We start from the raw sequence: 22,075 nt of genomic DNA, 5'->3' as shown, positions 1-22,075 counted from the left end.
CGAATAAATACTAACTGTTCTTGTTTCTTTTAGGCATTGGAAAGTATATAATATATTGTTGTATTTCTATTAAGTCATTCTATGTCAAACACACAGGTTAATATATAATAATATGTATAATGAATAAAAAAAATGGAGTATATGTTGTTGTTGTTGTCATTAGCATAAGAATTTTTGGATGTTTACAAGAACGGTGATTTATTAATCAAATCTACAGCTCATTTCAACACCAGCATCCTTGTAGCCACATTTTTCGTAGAATCCAACATTTTCAGGAGAACAATCCAAAATCACTTTATAACATTTATTATCTTCAGCAATCTTTGTCAAGGAAGTAACTAAGTAGTAACCCAACTTTTTACCTTGTTCACTTTTAGCGACGGAGATGTCTTCAATATGACCAACTAATCCACATTCATGAATCAATTTCTTCTCTACCAATAACATACCTGTTGCAACTACAATCCCTGCAGAATTTGTTATAACATGAGGATGATATATTGAAGGTAAAGAAGACCAATGTTCAAATAACTCGGTAAAGCTTTCTTTAGATATATCACCAACTGTGGTTAAAACTTTCAAAGTTTCCAAATATTGGTTATCATAATCAGTAACTTTCAATTTTCTAAAAGTGTAACCTGGTGGTAATTGCATTATTGTTTGATGTATTTCTAGGCAAAATCAAGAATGAAAAAAAAAAAAAACTGGGGAAATGAAAGGTAAAGCTTATCACTCGTTCAATTTGGACTAATCTAGAAGGGGATAATAAGTATTAGTTGGTTAGAAGGAAAACAGTGATAAATAAATACAATCCTGGATTTTGTTTTTTTTGGTGTTGTAAAATGTTGAAATCAAGATCAGACATCAACAAGAAAAATTTCAGGTTCAAAAAAAAAAAACAGAAAGAAAGAAAAAGGAAAATCAAAACAACAAATGTCGTGTACAAAAATAGTAACAACAGTGAAATTGAACATGACGACATAGCCTCGGCTGACATAATACGAATGTCGTCAGAAACTTTAAAGTTCCATTTACCTAATTGTGTCACGTGAATCAAATGGACAATGAGGATGAAATCTTGAAATTCGAAATAGGAAGAAATGAGTTTGCTGAAGCTGCTAAATTTGAATTTGCAAAGGGAAATTGTTGTTATCAATCTTAAAATAGAAAATCAAAGGGCTCAGCGAAAGAAGGTTCCATGAAATAATACGAACGAAAAATAAATACAAAAAGAAAAGAGTACGTATTGTGTTTGGATGATGTGCTATAATTACTAATCCAATTGCTCTCTACGGGAGCTGGATAGAGGCAAATACAACTATAATCAAACTATCCACTTAATTATAAGCGGGTTTTTTTTCCTTTAAGGTAATTATTCTCAAAGTATAATTATATCAGAAGGTTATCTGATTTCTTTCTATCCATCACGTGAATTATCCACACGGGCACTAGCTGAATTTAACCCCGTCGCATTCCTACTAAATTATCTCCGCGTGCGGATTCTCTACACGGATTTAAATTACGAGAGTATACCAATGGGGGGGGACTAACAAATATCACGAGAGTACACCATGGATAATACTACACACCACAGCCGTTTAGTTATAAGATACAGTATAGTGGTGATCTACATACGGAGTTTATGCAAGAGATAATTCAAGTCAAAGGTGTAGAGTTCCACATTTGGAAATAGAAGCGATGGGTTGATTTATAATCTTCGTGTTCTGTTTTCTTTGTACTGTACTGTATTGTATTGCATTGTTCGGTGTTTGACATATTTTTTTTCTTTTTTTGCGTGTGCCAGTGAGATGAGTTTGCAGTACGATTTCTTTTTTCTTCTTCTTCTTTTGCCTGTGACTGTCTTTGTATCGGCATCATCGTGATTTTTAAATATCGGCCGAGTTGCAGAATAAATAGACCACAGGTTTCCTCCTTTGAAATCTAAATTATCAATTTATTATACTTTTTTTTTTTGTTTTATTTTGTTGTTCTTTAAAACTATCAATATCCCCTGTTCATATCATCATTACATTATACAAACATGACTTTCACATCTTCAGATTTGACTTTCAACGCTTATTCTTATAAAAACAATTCTACTCCTGTTACTTTAGGTCCTGAAACCATTGAATTGGTTGCTGATTCTTCTAATCCAGGTACTTTTACTGCCCCACCAGGTAAAATCTTATTAAAGATCAATTATACTTCATTAAATCCAGTGGATGTTAAATTACATACTTTAGCTATTAGTTTAGTTTCTATGTTGGTTAATAACAAGAATGGGTTTGGTAGAGATTTCAGTGGTCAAGTTGTTGCCATTGGTGAAAATACTAAAACTGATTTTAAAGTTGGTGATTTAGTTCAAGGTATTTATCCAAAAGTTTATGGTAAAGGTACTGCTTCTGAATATTTATTGATTGATCCTAATGAAATGGATATAACTACTGTTCCAAAAAATATTTCCATGATTGAAGCTTCATCTTGGCCAACTGTTTTAGGTACTGCATTATTGATTTCAAGTGATTTGGATTATAAAAATAAAAAAGTCCTTATCTTGGGTGGAGGTACTTCTGTCGGTAGATATCTTGTACAAATTGCTAAGCAAAGAGGTGCTAAAGAGGTCGCTGTTACTTGTTCTACTAGAACTGGTGAAACATTATCAACAATTGGTGCTGATACTATTATTGATTATACAAAATCAAAAAATATTGTTATTCCTATTTTGGAATCGGTTAAATCTACTGGTAATTTTGATTATATCTTGGATTGTTATGGTGGTAATGACTTGTTTACTGAAATTAGTAACATTTTAATTAAAGATGGTAGATATTACACCATTGCTGGTGATTATCCAGGGTCTAGTTTCTCTTGCTTAGTTTCAAGTGTTTCTAGAGTTGTTGGAAGAAGTTTATTACGTGCTTTTGGTTTATTATCATTCAGTTATAAATTTGTTATGTTTGAAAGATTTGCAAACAATATTAACGAAGCTAGAGATTATCTTGAGACTGGTAAACTTAAAGTATTTATTGATAGTGTTTATCCATTTGATAAATTAGATGATGCTGTTGATAAATTGGAATCCGGTAGAACTGCTGGTAAAGTTGTTGTTGAAGTATCTAAGAATTAGTTGTGTTTATTACTATCACTCGTAAATATGAATAAATAATAATCTATTTTATATATATATATTTATATATTTGTACTTAGAAGTCTATATTTTTCTTTTTTTTTTTTTTGTTTGTTTTTCTTCTTTGGATCATTTCTTGTCCTTTTTCTTATTCAAGAAATGTAAATTATGTAAACTCAAACTCGAACTTGTTCTCATTGGTACACCACCTGTTCTATCTGTAGCACTACTTGATAATTTTCCAACACTTTGCAGTTGAGTATTTGGTGATGTTGATAATCCAAATAAGTTGGTGGTGGATACATTTCTCGAACTAGATGGTGATGAATTTTGAGATGACCCTCTAGATGACAACTTCACTGAACTAGAACCTCGAGATAATACAGGTTTCCTATTTCTCTCAAGATTTAGCAAGTTACGATTCAATTCAGCTAGATTTATATGTGATCCAGGCAATGGTGGTTCATATGCTGGAGAAAGATCATCACCCACATTTTCTTCCTTCATTGCTTCAAAATACGAAGGAACTTGTGCCATTTCTACCGGACTTTTGATATTGGTATCTGAGTTAACTCTTGAAATATGTACTGGTGGAGTCATTAATCGGTCCTGCAAGAAACTATAGTTCGATCTTGTCAAACCTGGTCTTCTTGCTGTTGGTGCGACAACATCGCTAGTGTTATAATTTCTATTGTTGCTGGTATTATTACCTGAAGTTGATGAGCGACTATGGATACTGGCATTGTCATCATCTTCCAAATTGAATGTTGCACGAATTCTAGGACTAGTGACTCCTGATGCATTTCCACTACTATTGTTGCCACTTTCATCTGCTTCTTGGGCAGCTCTTTGGATACTTAATTGCCTCAAGTTTTCTGTCAAAGCTTGTGAGTCCAATGGAGACATTGAAAACTGACTATAATCAACACCAATTCTTTCACCCGGTCTGCTTCTTGGTGTTGTTGCTCCAGATGTCATTGGTGTTTCGACTGGAGAAATATCTGACCATAATCTATCGTAAATATGTTTTTCATACAATGGAGGTGCGACTAATCCTGTTAATGACGTATGTGAACTGTTGTTGGAATTAATTGCTCCTTGGTTATCCAATGACGACAAGTGATCAAACGAGTCACTGGTGAACAAAATATCTTCTACACCATGATCAGAAAGTTCATCGTCATGTCTTGAACTAACAGTAACAAAAGGTGAGATGAATAATTGAATAGGTAAAGTTGCTCTTAATTCGGAAACATGACCATCCGGGTTAATCAAACCAATGGTAAATTTCAATTTATGTCTGACTTTAACATGATTTAACAAGTCAACATCTTGGGTACATTTAGAAAGACTAGCCGGAATTCTTAAAAAGGTGTCAATTTCCCATTTATCAAACAATGTATCTGGATCGGGTTTGGGGATTTTCTTTTCAACGATCGTTCTTTCGGCATTTTGGTATGGAGGTAAAGCACCAACATATGTATAATTTTCCACCAATTCAATTTTTATATCACCCAATTGTAGACCTTTTAACAAAGGGACAAGCATAAAACTAATTGGTGTACCGGATCCAATCGCTAATGCCCTACTTGGACAACTCAAAGAATATTCCACTTTCTTGGGCCACGTATTATCCACGGCTATGGTTTCGGATAACTCTACCGCATCTGTAGTCAAAGTACGCACTACACGGACGTGTTTTTTAGCAACCAATGAACTATGGAACTTGCCACGATCAATTGTAGCTTCCAATCGATAAATATTTGAACATCCTGGTAAACCTTCAATTGACTCTGGTAAATTTCCTGGCAAAATGGAGCTGAATGGAATTTCGTAATTTCCTTGTACCAATACATAACCATTAGAATTGGGTTTATTTGTACTGTTTTGATTATTATTATTATTATTATTATTATTAGGTGAAGATAATGCACTTAAATTGGCTGAAGATCCGGTTAAATTGGAAAGACTCATGGACGACTTGGATCTGAACCCACCAAACAAGGATGAAGATGAATGGCTTCTGCTTAATCCAGAAGAGCTAACAGTTTGTGACGATATACTATTGGAATACATATTGTTTAAATATTTGTTGAATTCCTGTGGATCCCAAACGTGTTCATATAGTTTTTTTGTGAAATTAATAGATCGTCCATTGATTCTTGGGTTGGAAGATGTGATGTCCGCTTTTAGTCTTAAAGTTGAGTATAATCGAAGAGTGATCTTCTTAATTGAGATTGGTTCATTGACTGACAACACAATGTTACCTGCTAATAGAGCAGAGGCAGCATCGTGTTCGTTCCCTTTCAAGACCAAAACGTCGTGTTCAAGATTTTTCAATCTAATATCAAACAATGGCGTTGATCTAGAAGACGACCCCTGAGTTTTCTTTGGCATGATGATACTGTGTTATAACGAATGTGAAATGAAGATAGTAACGAAGGAAAAGAAATGAAAGTTCTATACTCAATTATAAATTTTTCTGTTCTGTTTTTTTTTTTGGTTGCCTTGTGCTTATCGTTCATTCATCTCCTTGTTCATCCAAAAAAAAAAAAGAAAGAAAAAAAAAAAGAAACTCCCAAATTATTCTCGGAAAAACTTTTTGCTGCACGACCACAAAAAAACAATGGTGGACACACTAACAGGACAAATCAAAGAGATCGGTAGTTTACGTCCGGAATGTTAGTGGTTTAAAATTGATTGGTTGGTATTAATTATCAATAACTTGATTATTGACCATGTTGATTAATTCCCAATAGACCAATACGCGTTATCTGTTATCGTCTGGTTTTTAATTTTCGGTGAAAAAGGCTTTAGGGAGCTGATTTCAAAACCATTACTAACACGGGACAACAAACCAAAAAGAAAAGGAAAAAAAAATTTAAAACTAAAATTAATATAACGCTCATCATCATGAATAATGACTTAATATAAAACGAGATGAAGAACAAGGATACTAGAATCGGATGAATGATACCACTTCAATCCGTTTAAATTTCCCATGGTTCTTGAATACTCACTAGAAGAAGAAACGAAAAAAAGAGGAGATGTAACCCAGTTACATTTAAGCGAATATTCACAAGTTGTTTTCATCTATCATCTGTACAATATAATCTATGCGACGTATTCACGTGATTAGTCAAAGTGTTAGATCTGTGGATCAACATAACAGGGCATTTTCAAACTACACTCTCCTTGGCCGCATCTAAAAATTCAAATTAAATCTCGGAGTTTGTCACCCAATACGGCATCTGACGAAAAATGCCGTTGGAAGACCCTAGTCCACTATAAGATCATCAGACTTATAGACTATTTGTGCCATGTATTCTGTGATTCGAAAGCAGATATGGTTCTTGGGAAACCTGATTGATATAGAAAGAATATTACTAGTGATAAAAAAATAAGATCTTTGTCGTATTTGGATTGATAATAGAGCAAGAGGTAATTACTAAGAAGCTGGTTATTTTTGGAAATAATCCTTGTTGATGTGAGATGAAAATAATGAAAGTCTATTGATAACGAATCACAACTTTATAGATATGTATGAAAGGGAATTGAAATGTAGGCTTTCTTCAAACTTAATCGTCTTAAAAAGTGGGCTTTTGAAAGCAAAAGTGCAACATCACCATGTGGCCATATCATAAATTAATCAAATCTGCACCAGCTTCTGTAGTTTTCAAAATGAAGGGATGAGCTTTAGTACGAACTATACAAGGTCAGTGTGTTATAAACATCGTGCCTTAGCTTTTACCAAAAACAAGAAAAAACTAGTGGACCAAGAATGACCTTCAATGATGGAAAAAAGAAATATGTTTATGTAATCGAATTAATAGGACCCTTTGATGAGTATGCCAATCCATTGTTCAGTTTGTTTTCTAGAGAACCAATTCTACGAACAAAAATACTGGAGATGGTGATAGATGGCTGGTTGTAGAAAGTCTAAATTCGAAAAAAAAAACCAATAAACGAAAAAAAAACGCGCGCTACTGTGCGCGATCTAGAATTTTAGTTAATCAAAAAAGATACGGCGCCAGCAAAATACTCGTAGTATCATCCACAAGTCAATAAAACACCTCTGTCGTTGTCTATATGTGTAGCTTGGTTTTTCTATCAAATTAATGTATCATCAAGTATACATTAAGTATAAATTTGCAGAATAATTATGTTTACTGCGTCTTTTTTTTTTTGGTCGCAGGTAAGCGAAACGGTATGCAGATTATGCTTGTTTATTCACATTCTGATCTCACATAATCTACAAGTAGGAACCAACCAGCTTTAAAACCGGGAATGTTGTGTAATTAAAGTTAAAAGTACGCTTTGTGAGGGGTCTCACATTAATTATCTAGCCCTAGTATGTGATACTTGCAAACCCGAATTGGCTGCAATACATTCCAAGATAACACCATCTCAGTATCGTCGTCAAGAGAAAATTACTCGTCTAATCATCAGCCCCAAGGGTTTCAACCAAGCGTTTAAAAAAAAATCAACTCAATTTGTCAAGAAATTGATGGTTTGACAACCAATACAATGAAGAGAAGAAAAAAAGACCAAAGAAATTATCACTAAAATCTAAATTGTAAAGACAGTAGATTCTATGATACAAGCACCCTGGTGAGTTTTACTTTTTCTTAGTCTGACGTTTTTTTTTTTTGTGCGTGTATATGGTTACTTGGTGGAAGTGAATTTCAAACACACACGCGTGTCTAAGTGTACTCATGTCTTTTAGTAGCCAGCTGTAGAAGATCATAATTAGTTTGAAACGTCTACTTATCTTTGTATTCACCGATAAAATTAGTAGATAACATATACTCGCAGGTATCTTACATTTGCCGATTTTTGAATGAAACATAAACTAGCAAAAACAAAAAAAAAAAAGAAAGCAAATTTACCACATCTTACGAAGGGGTCTTTCTTAAATCTTACAAGCCAGTCGTGTTTTCAATTTCTTTTATGGTATAACCTTTTGTTCTTTTTAAAAAATAGCTAAGTCTAAATTTCAAATTCATTGTAATCTATCATTGTTCTAATGAGCTTCCTTTGAAAGGAGGTTCAAATCTTTCTCCTTAGTTGTTGCTAAATTTGGGTGCAACAACCAGCCAACTTCATCCCACGAGAATTTCTTTCTTTTTTTTCTCTCTTGATGTGCGGGTCCCTTTGTTATGTATGCGAAAAAAAAAAATTCTCTGTCGGCGGCGGCGCCGAGTGGGTGTGGTAGTGATAGTGGTAGTGGTAGTGGGAAGTTGTGCCATTGTTCTTTGTTTCAACCCGCATACCTACGTCCAGTGCGATTCATTTCTACTTCCACTTCCACTTCCACCGTGATTTAAGGTACCATTGAAGTGCGAAACATTCTTGAAATTTAAGCTGGTTGTTGTTATGGCAAGAGATATTTCACAACTGAATGAATTGTCTATTTTTAAATTGTCATAGTTCATATTACTCGCTCGACAGAAGAATAGTTTATATTATTATTATTATTATTATTATTGTTGTTGTTATTATTCTTTGCGTTATCAGTTTCATACATTGGATTTGGGAAATTTGTGACGAACAGAAAAGTACTTGCACCAGGAACTCTTTTTTTTGCGGTGTAATTATTTTATTTTTTTTTTCTGTCGCTTTTTTTTAAATTACCTTCTGCAATCACAAAGACCTGGATTAAAGGCTGGTTAAACCATAATCACAAGTCATTAGTTAATATATAGTTCAGCAAGGGTTTATTTCATCATTTATATAAAGAACTCATTCCTTCATCCATCTGTTGAATTTTTTTTTTTTTCAGTGTTATATTTTTGTTTCCCTTGTGTCCACATATTTTGGCTTAGCACATTATCACCAACCCCCTACCAACAAAGCCTTCCTTCACCCCCAACATTCACATATTCCCATACCACCATCACCCAGGGGATAAACCATTAGCATCACACATTAAGAAAATTAAAAACTTAATATACTCACCCATAGTCTATCATTTAATTATTCGTGCATTTCGAACCGTTTATTTCTTTGTTACTAATATATTGTCATTAATCCTTTTTCCATTTTATTAATACTTTTGCATAATTTTTAATTTTAATTCATTTCCATTTGGTACTATTTAAACTGACCATGAGATATAATTCAACCAAAGAAACATCACCAGGTAGTCAAATTTATAATCCATTTATTGTCTCTTCTGTATCCACATCTGCATCCACTGATGAATCCCCACATCATGAACCACTTAAAAGAGCCAGGTCTATAGTATCACCAAAATCATTATCTGCATTATTCACTAAAACTCGAAGTAAGAGATCGACTACTACAATTAGAAAACGCAGAAGTTTGCCACTGTCAAGTCATTTTCTTTCAGCATCTCCATCCACCACTTCTATGCTGAATTTTAAATTACCTGATCAAGAGGAATTTTCATTTTCAAGTGATTATGCACCAAGTTCTGATGTTTCTTCTGAGTTGGAAAGTTTACCGGACTTGACAGACGATGAATATACTCCAGATAGCACCCCAATTAAGCCAGTTCCAAATTGTTATTTCACAACCATTTTAGAACCAGCTCCTGTGTTTGAGTTGCAAAAATTACAACAATTGGACATTTATGAACAACAACCAAAACAACCTTTAGTTGTTTCATCTTCTCCTTCTATTTTTGAAATTCCTGAAATTGTTCACAAGATTCTTTCATATGTTGATGGACAAAATACTGTGTTACCTTTAGAGTCAACTCCTGTTAGACGTAAGCCATTATCTTACAAGCATGCTTTATTGATTCATGGTAATAGGCAAATGGCCGAAAGTGCATTAAACGATTCACGACAACAACAACAACAGCAACTGGAACAGGAGCAACCATCGTATTCATCCTCACCATTATTCAATTGTTTATTAGTAAATAAATTATTTTACAGAATTGCAAGTGAGATTCTTTCTCAAAAATTCTATGCTCATGAAGAGAATCAATTGCATAAATATATTAATAATCAAGGGCCTACCACTGTTCAATTACAACCAAAAGCTTTTATTTTACATAAATTATTCCTGATGAAACAAGGTGTTTTTGATCAATTGATCAAACTTATGGATTTCCAAAGTCTAACATGGTTTGAATTGTACATGTGTCCCAAAATTCTTCCTCCAGTTTCTATATTTAAACAATGTGGAACCAAATTGAAAAAGTTGATCATTACTGGTTCAAAGATTGTTGATGATGAATTTGTAAAACAAGTTAGCAAATATTGTCCTAATTTGGAAGTCATTGATTTCCGTGCCTGTGAATTAATTTCTGATTTTGGATTATATCAATTAAGTAACAATTGTACAAACTTGAGAATGATTAACCTAGGAAGAAAGAATCGTGGTCATTACATTACTGATACATCAATTAGTAAAATAATAGAAAATAATAGAAATTTAAATACTGTGGGATTAGCTGGTTGTTATATTACAGATAAAACATTATGGGAATTGGCTTATAAACTTCCATATTTGTCCCGATTATCACTTAATAATTGTCCTCATATCACCAATAATTCCATCTCACATTTATTTTCCAATCCTAGATTATTCACAAGATTGTCTGTATTAGAATTACGATTTAATTTACAACTTACTGATTTAAAATCATTAATTGAATTTAAAAGAAGACAATCTTATCATTATAATATAGTGTTGTTATTGGAATTATGTGAAACTTTGATGTTTAAATTACGACAACAAGAATTGGAAATGGATAAATTAATCTCCCAGAAAATTTTCCAAGATATTTCCGATTGGGCTAATGATTATAATGATGGTGATTTACTGTATCAAGAAATTATACAATTAACCAGAAAGGATTAATTTAGTATATAAGAATTTGTTGAATATATGTATACACTTTAATGACACACATTCACACTCTAGTAGAAATAATTGTAAAATATATACACAACAAACCACGATCATAATCCAGAGGTGAATAGAAAAGGAATATCGAAAAGAAAAGAATACTTTAGTAGATTGTTTTTTAAGGGATTATTGATTTAAAACTCTGTGATTTTAATACATTGTTTGTTTGACGGTGAAGAAGTTCATTTGTTAAAATTATGTAAGGTCGTGTCCATTGGCGTGCTTTTCATCATTTTGTTGGAAAACTCGACGAAAGTCTATAATAAAAAAAAAAAAAAAATCAGGAAACACCTTCATCCTACTAGAGAAATAAAAACGTGTGTAAATTGCTAATAACTCTTTCTCATATGTTGTATATCTTGTTTGGGCTGCTTTGAATTTTCCTTATTATGTATTTGCAAGTTACTAACCTTTTCAATCCCATTCTAGCAACGACTAACAGTTTTTATTTCAATTAATATATGTTGTGTTTTTAGTATAGATTATAAACTTGTTACCAAATGTAGATTCTCTAACTTATATAGGAGGCTTTATGATGCTGCTACGCTTTCATGGAACACCAAATAAGCATTATTACCCATCACCATTCTTAAAGTGTTGTTGGTTCATTCATTGGTGTAAGGGGTGATGTACATGGTGTGGAAAACCATGTAGTAGATGGCTTCCAACAAGTTGTACCAACTGGTCGAGTTGTAAGATTGCCCTGCTGGCGAAATTGGTTATCGCTTTTGACTTCTAATCAAAGGATTCTGGGTTCGAGTCCCAGGTAGGGTTTCTTTTTTTTCTTCTTCCGGGATATTGTTGAGTGCTCAATGTAGGCCACTACAATTTTTTTTCTAATCATACAGACTTTCTAGCTCAGAACGTAAAGTATATACTGTGATACCCATTTGATGCTGTATATTTGGAAAACACTAAGGTATGTAGATGATATCTTTTGGTTGGTTCCAGTTTGATTTTACATGATTCAACTGAATTTAATTCAATAACATATATCATTGTAAGAGATAACATTAAAGCAGTATTTTAATTGTAAAATTATTAGGATTTTCAACATGTAACGATTGATAAACCCAGTTTCCTTGGGAGAAATGGCACTTAATTGGGTGGAAAAGCCATTACCACATGGATAAATGTCAAGTTTTTCACATTTGTAAAAATACATAGTATTAGATAGTTATATTACTGGTGTTGAAAGTTTATAAAATAGCATGTTAGATATTGGATCATATGGTTAAAGTCCACTAATCATAGTAAGGGGTCAAATCAATAGTTAACGCACTGATCCTTAAAAGTTGATGCAATTAGTTTCATGTATTCTTGAATGAAACTTTCTAAACATAACTGGCTTGATATTTTTTTTTGCAGCCAACTAAGAAACTAATTTTGAAATCGAAAAACAAATCCTAGAATTCAAAATTGAAATTTACATGACACAACTGTTAATATAATACCTAACAGATATCTTTAGTTGATTCATACAGAATAATACTCATTTACCCAACAGATCTTTCTTTGTCAATCTCTTCTACAGAGATTGTAACGTAATGTTTTCTATTACAGTGCTGGAAAGTGCAAGCAGACTAATTATAACAAGTATAAATCACAAGTTCTTTAAATTAAGTACAACGTACATAGGCTAACAAGTCATTAGTTATTTTCTTTTAATGATTGAATTGATTTACTATCCCAAAAAAAATCCGCAATGATATTTCTTGATGGATATTAAATTAGTTTCCTTTTCCTTAGACCTATTCTCGGTTATTTTGCACATTGTTTCTCAAATCCAGGTAAACAGATTAATTATTTTTCAATTATAATTAATACTTTTTGAGGTTAGATCTCATGGGTTAGAATTTCATTTTTTTTCTAGAATCAGACTTTTAATGATGAATGTGGATTCAGGAGAGAAACTTATAATCTTGAGACTGGTGATGGTAACCCAATTGACTATTGATATTTTATTAAACATTACCTCAAAAATTTTATAAAGAATCATTCATCATGTCCATCTAATAAAATATAAATTCTTCTGCAAACTTTTGTAAATAGTATTGAGATAGTTACCGTGTTTTTATACAGATGTAACCCGAACTACCAAGTCAGATTTAACTTATTGAGATTAAAGCCGACTTAGCAGCAGGATTTGCTTTTCAACCTATGCAATTCACTACTTCTTAATTGCAAAAAAAAAAAGCTGATAGTTGAAGGTTGTTGAGATCATAATCTTTCGCAATAACAAGCAAACGAGAGGGAAAAAAAGAAACCCTACCTGGGACTCGAACCCAGAATCCTTTGATTAGAAGTCAAAAGCGATAACCAATTTCGCCAGCAGGGCAATCTTACAACTCGACCAGTTGGTACAACTTGTTGGAAGCCATCTACTACATGGTTTTCCACACCATGTACATCACCCCTTACACCAATGAATGAACCAACAACACTTTAAGAATGGTGATGGGTAATAATGCTTATTTGGTGTTCCATGAAAGCGTAGCAGCATCATAAAGCCTCCTATATAAGTTAGAGAATCTACATTTGGTAACAAGTTTATAATCTATACTAAAAACACAACATATATTAATTGAAATAAAAACTGTTAGTCGTTGCTAGAATGGGATTGAAAAGGTTAGTAACTTGCAAATACATAATAAGGAAAATTCAAAGCAGCCCAAACAAGATATACAACATATGAGAAAGAATTATTAGCAATTTACACACGTTTTTAATTCTCTAGTAGGATGAAGGTGTTTCCTGATTTTTTTTTTTTTTGATCGTGGTTTCTCATCCAACTCTTGAACAATTTATATAATAATTGGTAACAGTGCACGACTTTTATTTATACACCTTATTCCATTAAACAAAGTCAACTTTGTAAATTAATCCATAAAACGATAAGAACGTAACTGTATTGAATTGAGTGAATGAAACTACTTAGTTCAAATAAGCTTGAAATTTTCAAAGTAGTTATATTATTAGTGTAAAAATAGGAAAGCTGATGTTGAACAACTATCACACATGATAAATAGTAATGTTTGACTATTTGAATATAAATGATAGCTTGTAATTTCTCCAGTTTGGATATTTCAAATGATCAAAATATTATAATTATTTCCTCTAGTACAAGGTTAATTAGAAAGAGCATATTCTTTAGTTTAAATATCAATCAAAGTAAAAATGTTGTATTTTCATTCGTAAAGTTTCATCAAGAGGATGCTATTTGGTTGAAAGGTTGCTAATTGTCAGTAAAACATGTAAATCAACAAATAGCTTGTTAGTTCCTGACAATAATTGTAAATAAGGTACTATAATTCCCAGAGTTTGACCATTGTTTAATTGTAAATCAGTTGTAATTACAAGAAACAATTATATACCAACCCATATTGATATCTGTTTGTTTTGAATTGAAATTGTCCTAGGTAATTTATTTAAATTGTCATTGGAACTTGTTTATATTCAAAAGTTAAATTGTAGGATAGTTTCTAACTTTTATTCTATAAGCTCAAATTCTTTTTCTTTTACTTGATTATTTATACAATTTTATCATGAAATAATGATATGTATTTTTAAGGATTATTTACATTAAAAGCAATTAATTATACATTAATCATGGTTGTGAATGACTATATTGAGTTATTTACTTCTGAAAACTGAAGAATGTTGAATTTATTGAATAAATTAATCAATAACTGTCAGTAATTATATTCATCGTGTGACAAAGAAGGCAGTTTGCAACTTTCACGAATTGGCAGCTTTAGCTCATCTGGGAGAGCGTCAGACTGAAGATTCTTTAGTAATCTGGAGGTACTGTGTTCGAGCCACAGAAGCTGCATTTCTTTTTTTTCACCTCACAGTTTGAAGTTAACTGTATAAGGTTATTTTTTGGTTCAGTTGGTGAATGCCTTAAACAAGAGTGTGTCATGAGGTTTCCCCTTCCTTTGGAAATTATTGTTACCAGCAAGAGATTCGGCGGAATTATATTGAAAAGTACCACGGATATTAAAGCATACACCAGCAATAACCAAAATATTAAAATTTAAAAGAAAAAGAAATTACGTGGCATTAAATTTAGAATTTCCTGTTTTAGTTCCGATTGTGCTACAACTGGGAACGTTTCAATTAATGATGAAAGGACAAAAAAAAAAAAAAAAAAAAAAAATTAAATTGCATCGCATAATTCATTTCAAAATGTGTTTTATTAAAGATTCAAACGATCATTGGTTGTGTATCTCTCCTCCCTCCTTATGCCTTTGTTGTAAAGACAAAACTACGATTTAATGAATTATAGTCAATTAATTTTCTTTCTTTTTAATTCGACAATATTGTTTATTTGTTTTTAATCATTTGTTCATTCTTTAATTATCACACTCGTCAAAAATACAATTCGTGTCTGTTTACATCAATACTCGTGTTTAGGTATTATATAATAGGAATGAGTTACGTAAGACAGGTCTTTCATTTTCATTTTCATTTTCATTTTCTTTTTGAAGCATGCATTAAACGACAGAGGATTTCGGGGAGCGGTAGGTGGGTCGTTATAAACGTAAGGCAATCTGGGGGAAAAAGGCACTAAAATTTATTTTAGTTTCTCTTTTTTTTTGTCCACTAAATTTAGCATCACGGCCGATGCAATATGCCGCGGGAGACAACGTAGGCTTGGTACTAAAAAAACAAAAAATCTCACACCACAAAATAACAGAGAGAGGGAAAAAATGATTTTTTGTATTTGTTACAGTGTCCTGTCGCGATTTAAACAAAAAAAGAGTCGTGTACTTATTACTTCAACTAAAAATAAAATGACAATGACAATGATCATGACAATGCTTAAAAAAAAAAAGAACAAAAATCTAGACTCTATCCAAAGATCGTTCCCTCAATAAAATTTCAAAATTGATATCCAAATGCACGACCTTTGCATATGGATCCTGAATTACATAACATCCCAAAAAGCAAAAAAAGAGAGACAAATCAGAATTCAAACTAAATTCTTGGTGTAGCAACCCACTGATACACACGGATATTGATAATCAATGAAACCATGGATTAAATTAATTTTTTTTTTTGAACAGATAAGAACACAACAAGAAATAAAATAACCAAATAAAAATTGGAGGAGTAGGGAGGAGGGAGGAGGATTTTAAGAAAGCAGAGTATTTATGATCATTATAATTCAAGGGTGCTTGCTACATTTGTTTCCCCCCAAAGCAAGTGATATTTTAACCCACATCCTCTTACTCGTAATCTTTTGACCTATTTTCGAGGAAACGTAGCAAGTACTTTATTGTTGTTGGGTTATTTTTGTATATTTTTACGGCAATCCACTACACTACACTACAATATGAAGGAGAGAAACAGAGACAGAGACAGAGAGTGTGTGAGAGTGTGAGTGTGTGTGGGTGAAAAATACCAGAATGCAGTTTTGTGTAATAAATTACCAAAATGTAAAAAAGTTAAACAAAATACCAACTGGTTATATGCAGGCCATGAATTTTCCACCCAAAATAAAAAGAGAAAATGTATGCTGCTTGAACTTGTTACAATTTACACTACTTGCACATCTTGTATATATAAAGGTATAAGACGCTTTTTATTCCTTATTTTTAGCAAGCAGTGGGTGATAGTTTTTTTGATTAACATTTTATTTTTATTTTTCAGCCATTATAAATACATCTTTATAATCTTGACACAGTTTTGAAAATATATTATAATAAATAATAATACCACTCCCATCTTTTATCCATATTTTCACTTCACTACCCAGTTTATTATTTACTATTAATAACTTTCATATTGGATTTCAACCTCCACTTCTATTTATATTTATATTTATATTTATATAATCCTTAGCAATAATTCAATTTTTTTTTAATTTTGTCTTTTTATTGCTTTAAGGAAATTATACCATCTTAGTTGCTTTCATTCCAAATAAAAAACAAGGACAACATACTACTACTACTATTACTTCATTGACTTTTTCTTTTGGAAAGAACCTTCAACGTTTCTATATTGCAAAAGATACATATATTTACTGTTTTTAATTTAACTAGTGATCTCATATATCAACTAACAAAAAATCATGTCAATTTCATCTTTATCACATCAATTATCCTCATCTACATTGAGTCTAAAACACCAATCATCAATATATACTTTAAAACCAAGAAGTTCAAATACAACATTGAAACTAAAGCATCAACCATCTCAATTGGAACTTATAGATGATACAACATTTACTTCACTACCCTTACCACCACCTAAAAGATATTGTTCAAATGGAACAACAACAACAGCAACTATTATAAATAATAATTCTACAATTAGTTCACCATTAAGTCAATCGATTGAAAAATTCGATTATAATGATGTTCAGGATTATTCTTATTTTGATGATGATGATGATGATGATGATTCTTGCTATTATGATGATAATTGTGAATTTTCAGAACTGAATGATACAGAAATTGTTCTAGTTGAAGATTATTTCACTTGTCCTTCTCAAGATAATAAAGATGATGGGAAATTTAACACTACTACTAGTAATAATAATCAAAATAGATTATGGAAGATATTTTATGCTATTTCTTACAAGTATAAGATATAAATTTTTGTTCTTTATAAAAAAAATGGGGGTTTTAATTTTAATTTTTAATTTGCAATATATATATATATAGAGAGAGATAAACAGATTTGTAGTTTTTTTTTTTGAATTGATATTTTTCATGATGGTTCATACAAGTTTGGTGATAACTTTGTATGGACATGAAAAAAAGTGATTCTACAAATACTTAACCTGTAGATAGTTGGTTAATGAATATTAGAGCCAATATATTTTGTTTGATCCGTGGAAACTAGTTGCTGTTGTTGTTGTTGTTGTTGTTGTTGTTGTTGTTGTTGTCATTGAACCCTGTAATCTTCAATATAATAATACCTTAAAATAACTCATATGATCAACATCCTTTTATTGCTTTAATCATTTACACCAAAGGGATCATATGAGATGAGGTTGACTATAAGCTTGGTTACTTGATATTTCGATCAACTCTACTTCTCTTACTTGGTGTTGTCTATATTTGCAACAGCAAAAGAGACAATCAACGGATTTGGAAAACTTGCACGAACTATGGGAAAATAGAAAAATTAAGGAAACGAACAAAAAAAAAAAGAGACAACACTGAAAACACAGAAAACACTGGCAACATAGGCAACACTGGCAACAACTCAGACATCAATTAATATTCAAGTTGAAACATGTTTAGAGATAGGACAAATTTATTTTTATCATACCGTCGAACAATTCCTAGAGAATCATCTAATAACAATAATAATCTACCGATAAAACGAACAAGATTTCAAGATTTCCCGGAAGAAGAAGAAAATGAAGGATTAATTATATCATCACGTAAACAAGGTGGAGAAAGAAATCAAACACAAAATATTCCATTAAAACCAATAATTCCAAGTATATTTGATATTGCTAAAGATTTAGATGTATTATTGAAAGTAATTGAAAAAAATGTGGAGGATTTAAATTCAATGTATAAAAAATTAATTATTGGTGATAAATTTAGTAAAAAAAAAATTGAACAAGATATTGAAGAATTAAATTATCAAATTTTACGTAAATTTGAACAATGTTATGTATTAGTTAAAAAATTTGATTATTTATCTAAAAATTATCATAAATTAGAATTGAATTATACAAATTCTGATTTAGAAATTTTAATTAATTATAAAAAAAATTATGCCAATAAAATTCAAGAAAGTTCTTTAAAATTTAGAAATTTACAAAATAATTATATGAAATTTTTAAAAGATGATGATGATGAATTTAATGAAGATGATTTATTATTGTCTGATCTTCCACCTGATGAAAAACCAGAACTTGATTCTAATACTAATACTTACCAACAACAACAACAACAACAGCAACAGCAACAACAACAAGTAGTTAATGGAGATTCACAATATTTACGTCAAAGAGAACGAGATATATCTAAGCTTGCTCATGGTATATTAGAAATTCTGACTATTTTCAAAGAAATGGAATCAATGGTTATTGAACAAGGTACAATGTTGGATAGAATTGATTATAATCTTACAACTACTGTACAAGAATTGAAATCTGCAGATAAAGAATTGATTAAAGCTCATCATTATCAAAAAAGAACAACAAAATGTAAAATAATCTTCTTTTTAAGTCTTTGTGTTTTTGCCTTGTTGATGATTGTAATGCTTCGACCTGGTGGTTCAACTAAAAAAATTGTTGTTGAAAAACCAGTTCCTGCTCCTGCTACTGATCCTGATCGTCCAACAATTGATAAACCTGAGAATGATATCACTGATCCAAATGATGTAAGTGATCCAAACGATGATTTATTAAATTCACGAAATAATATATAATACAATAGTAATATTAAACTTAATTTTAATATACACATTCACACACACATATATATATATATGTATAAACTAAATTCATTGACCAAAAAGAATAAACTCAAACGTAAAAAAAAGAAATAGAACTTAACGAAACATATGTAAGCAAATAAACAAACAAACACACATATAGACAGCTTAAATACTCCATAAAAACCAAAACGAGACCCTTGCTATTATTATTATCTAGTAATACTATAAGGACCACTATTTGCACCAGCAGCACCTCTTCCCATTAATGCACTAGCATTCTGATTTTTTTGACCAAGTGGTGCACCATTATATCTTGCAGCCACAGGAACAAATCCAGGATTAGCTTTACGTCTTTGCTGTTGCTGTTGTTGTTGTTGCAAACGAGCAAATTGGAAATCTGGATTATTATTCAATACGTTATCAGAAACAGTTGGACCTCTTGGTGGTTGAGGTTGTGATTGTGATTGTGATTGATGATGATATTGTTGTTGTTGATATGGTGATGGTTGACCCAGATTGGAATAATATGATGATGTTGGTGCACTAGCATTTGAACCTGCATATGCTGGACCGGAAGCTAATTGATGTGGTTGAGGTTGTTGTCCCATGTATGGTCTATATTGATTAGCTTGTAGCTGCTGTTGTTGATGAATTGGAGTGTATTGTTGAACATGTGAATATTGGTTTTGTGGTTGATATCCTCCTTGATTATAGGCATTTCCATAATATTGAGGATTTGGTGCACGTTGTGAAACACTAGTGAAATCAGAATCTTCATCAGAATCATTAATACCATTACCATTATCTTGTCTATTGTTATTAACCAAAGCTTCTTCTTCATCTGCATCACTTGAATCATCCAATTCAGTAAATGGTTTATGTCCTTCAACTTCTGGATGATGTTCAAAAACACTTGAATTATAGTCATTCTTATCATTACTTGTAGTTGGTGGTGTTCCAGCAGGATAAGGCAATCCTCCTGAAGATCCTTGTGGAGGTGTATTTGATTGATAACCATAACTATTTTGATCTCTTTGAGTAAAATCATTAACAGTTTGTGGTTTATTGAAATATGATGAAGAATTACTTGTCAACGAACCATTATTACCCATTCTTTGAGATGGTGGAACAATACGATTAGATGCTGGGGCAGAATTTGAACCAAAACTAGAACTAGTAGCAGTAGCAGTAGCAGCAGCACCTGCGCCAGCACCCGCACCCGCACCAGCGCCGGCAGCGGCACCAGCCGTTGCTACAGCCGCAGTAGTTACAATTCCTGGACCATTAGCAGTTCTTACTTTACCAGCATTTGAATTGAGGTTGGTGAAAGTATTATAATTAGATTCTTTTGGTTTATAATCAAATTCATCATCAACAGAACTATTCGTTTTAAATGTTGAAGTTTGAATATGATTAAACTTATCATCAATACGATTGTAATTTGTGAATCTTCCAAAGTCTTCATTTTCAAAAGTTGAACCAACATCATCATCACCATCAGTACCAAACAATAAAGTAAGAACCAAACCAATTATTGAAATGATAGTAGCTGCACCTGAACCAATTAAAATCCATGCTGTCCAACCTAAATTAGGATAAAATGACAAGATGGAAATCACACATGAAATAATAGTTAATATCAAAGCAATAACATTAACAACAATAGCAATTATAACCACTGGTCTAGAACCAAAATGACTAACAAATATCAAGACTAATAAAATAAAATTAAATCCAAGAGCAATAGGAGTTAAAATAAACATTTTTGCTAAAGTATCTCTTGAAGATTCCAGTAATAACCAATTTTTAGTTGAATCATCAACTTGACTTAAAGATAAAGGATAACCTGTGAAACAATCCAGATCATTATTCCAACAAAAACCAAAAACACCATATGTATGACTAGCGGTATCACCTAATTTAAATGCTTTAACTACTGGTGAACTTATAGTTGCAAGTAATAGAAAAACAAATGAAACTAATATTACAACAAATGAAATTGTATTGAAACTCAACCGAAATGACATGATGTGAAATATGAATCTATAATGGTTGAATAATAAAAAAAAAAAGACAAAACTAACAAAAATTAGCTGGGATATATATGTATATATAAAACAGAACTAAAGTCAAAAGTAAGATTGGATAGATATTTGATAGCTTCTTGAACTTGTTGATAGTAACTAAAAGAAAGTAGAAAATCCAAATAGTTGTGACTATTATTATTAGTAGGAGGTTTTTTTCGTTTTTTGTTTTTTTTTTTGAAATCAAATTTGTTGATTAATGATTATTGATTGTGGATGTTTATTTTATTTCAATTTTGTTCAAAAAATATGAAATTGATTTGAAACACTTTTTTTTTTATTTTTTGCCTGTACTGTACTCTACTGCTTAGTTAATTAATTAGTTAATTAGTATTTGTGTAACACGCGGAAACTATCAAATCTTGCCCCTGCGATGTTTACTTTTCTCGTTGCAGGTTCAAACTTTTTTTTTGTCTCGCTCTCTCTCTCTCTCTCTTATTATTATGTAATCAATTCTGAAGACAAGGCTGTGTAATATAAATTAATGAATCATCATCATCCTTATCCACATTAGAATAAAAATAGAGATCAACAATTCACAGAGTAATGGAGTGAGTGGAGGAAGTGGAGG

The 22,075-nt window shown here is 31.6% G+C and overlaps 7 protein-coding genes and 3 non-coding genes across 10 annotated transcripts; 6 read left to right on the top strand and 4 right to left on the bottom strand. All coding sequences in view use genetic code 12, as the record gives it.

The window, feature by feature from the left end:
* Positions 1-201: 201 nt before the first annotated feature.
* GNA1 (glucosamine 6-phosphate N-acetyltransferase) lies at positions 202-654 on the bottom strand (the record flags this gene model as incomplete). The annotated part of the gene is made up of 1 exon (XM_002547084.1): positions 202-654. The coding sequence occupies one exon, from the start codon at positions 652-654 to the stop codon at positions 202-204; it is 453 nt and encodes a 150-aa protein (XP_002547130.1).
* A 1,387-nt stretch (positions 655-2,041) lies between these two features.
* YIM1 (Yim1p) lies at positions 2,042-3,127 on the top strand (the record flags this gene model as incomplete). Its single annotated transcript, XM_002547083.1, has 1 exon — positions 2,042-3,127. One exon carries the CDS (start codon positions 2,042-2,044, stop codon positions 3,125-3,127), a length of 1,086 nt encoding a protein of 361 aa, XP_002547129.1.
* Positions 3,128-3,256: 129 nt separating this feature from the next.
* Positions 3,257-5,524, bottom strand: ROD1 (Rod1p; the record flags this gene model as incomplete). Its single annotated transcript, XM_002547082.1, has 1 exon — positions 3,257-5,524. The coding sequence occupies one exon, from the start codon at positions 5,522-5,524 to the stop codon at positions 3,257-3,259; it is 2,268 nt and encodes a 755-aa protein (XP_002547128.1).
* A 3,711-nt stretch (positions 5,525-9,235) lies between these two features.
* AMN1 (Amn1p) lies at positions 9,236-10,963 on the top strand (the record flags this gene model as incomplete). Its single annotated transcript, XM_002547081.1, has 1 exon — positions 9,236-10,963. The coding sequence occupies one exon, from the start codon at positions 9,236-9,238 to the stop codon at positions 10,961-10,963; it is 1,728 nt and encodes a 575-aa protein (XP_002547127.1).
* A 748-nt stretch (positions 10,964-11,711) lies between these two features.
* CTRG_06293 lies at positions 11,712-11,785 on the top strand. The gene has a single exon. It is a non-coding gene; the product is annotated as a tRNA-Arg (tRNA).
* A 1,490-nt stretch (positions 11,786-13,275) lies between these two features.
* On the bottom strand, positions 13,276-13,349 carry CTRG_06266. The gene has a single exon. It is a non-coding gene; the product is annotated as a tRNA-Arg (tRNA).
* A 1,410-nt stretch (positions 13,350-14,759) lies between these two features.
* Positions 14,760-14,843, top strand: CTRG_06294. Its single transcript has one exon. It is a non-coding gene; the product is annotated as a tRNA-Phe (tRNA).
* A 2,244-nt stretch (positions 14,844-17,087) lies between these two features.
* Positions 17,088-17,612, top strand: CTRG_01432 (uncharacterized protein; the record flags this gene model as incomplete). The annotated part of the gene is made up of 1 exon (XM_002547080.1): positions 17,088-17,612. One exon carries the CDS (start codon positions 17,088-17,090, stop codon positions 17,610-17,612), a length of 525 nt encoding a protein of 174 aa, XP_002547126.1.
* A 647-nt stretch (positions 17,613-18,259) lies between these two features.
* Positions 18,260-19,411, top strand: TLG2 (Tlg2p; the record flags this gene model as incomplete). Its single annotated transcript, XM_002547079.1, has 1 exon — positions 18,260-19,411. One exon carries the CDS (start codon positions 18,260-18,262, stop codon positions 19,409-19,411), a length of 1,152 nt encoding a protein of 383 aa, XP_002547125.1.
* A 218-nt stretch (positions 19,412-19,629) lies between these two features.
* On the bottom strand, positions 19,630-21,447 carry SRD1 (Srd1p; the record flags this gene model as incomplete). The annotated part of the gene is made up of 1 exon (XM_002547078.1): positions 19,630-21,447. The coding sequence occupies one exon, from the start codon at positions 21,445-21,447 to the stop codon at positions 19,630-19,632; it is 1,818 nt and encodes a 605-aa protein (XP_002547124.1).
* Positions 21,448-22,075: the final 628 nt, after the last annotated feature.

Source organism: Candida tropicalis (assembly GCF_000006335.3).
Source record: "Candida tropicalis MYA-3404 genomic scaffold supercont3.2, whole genome shotgun sequence".
Taxonomy (NCBI): Eukaryota; Fungi; Ascomycota; class Pichiomycetes; order Serinales; family Debaryomycetaceae; genus Candida; species Candida tropicalis.
This window is presented reverse-complemented; position numbering and strand designations above follow the sequence as displayed.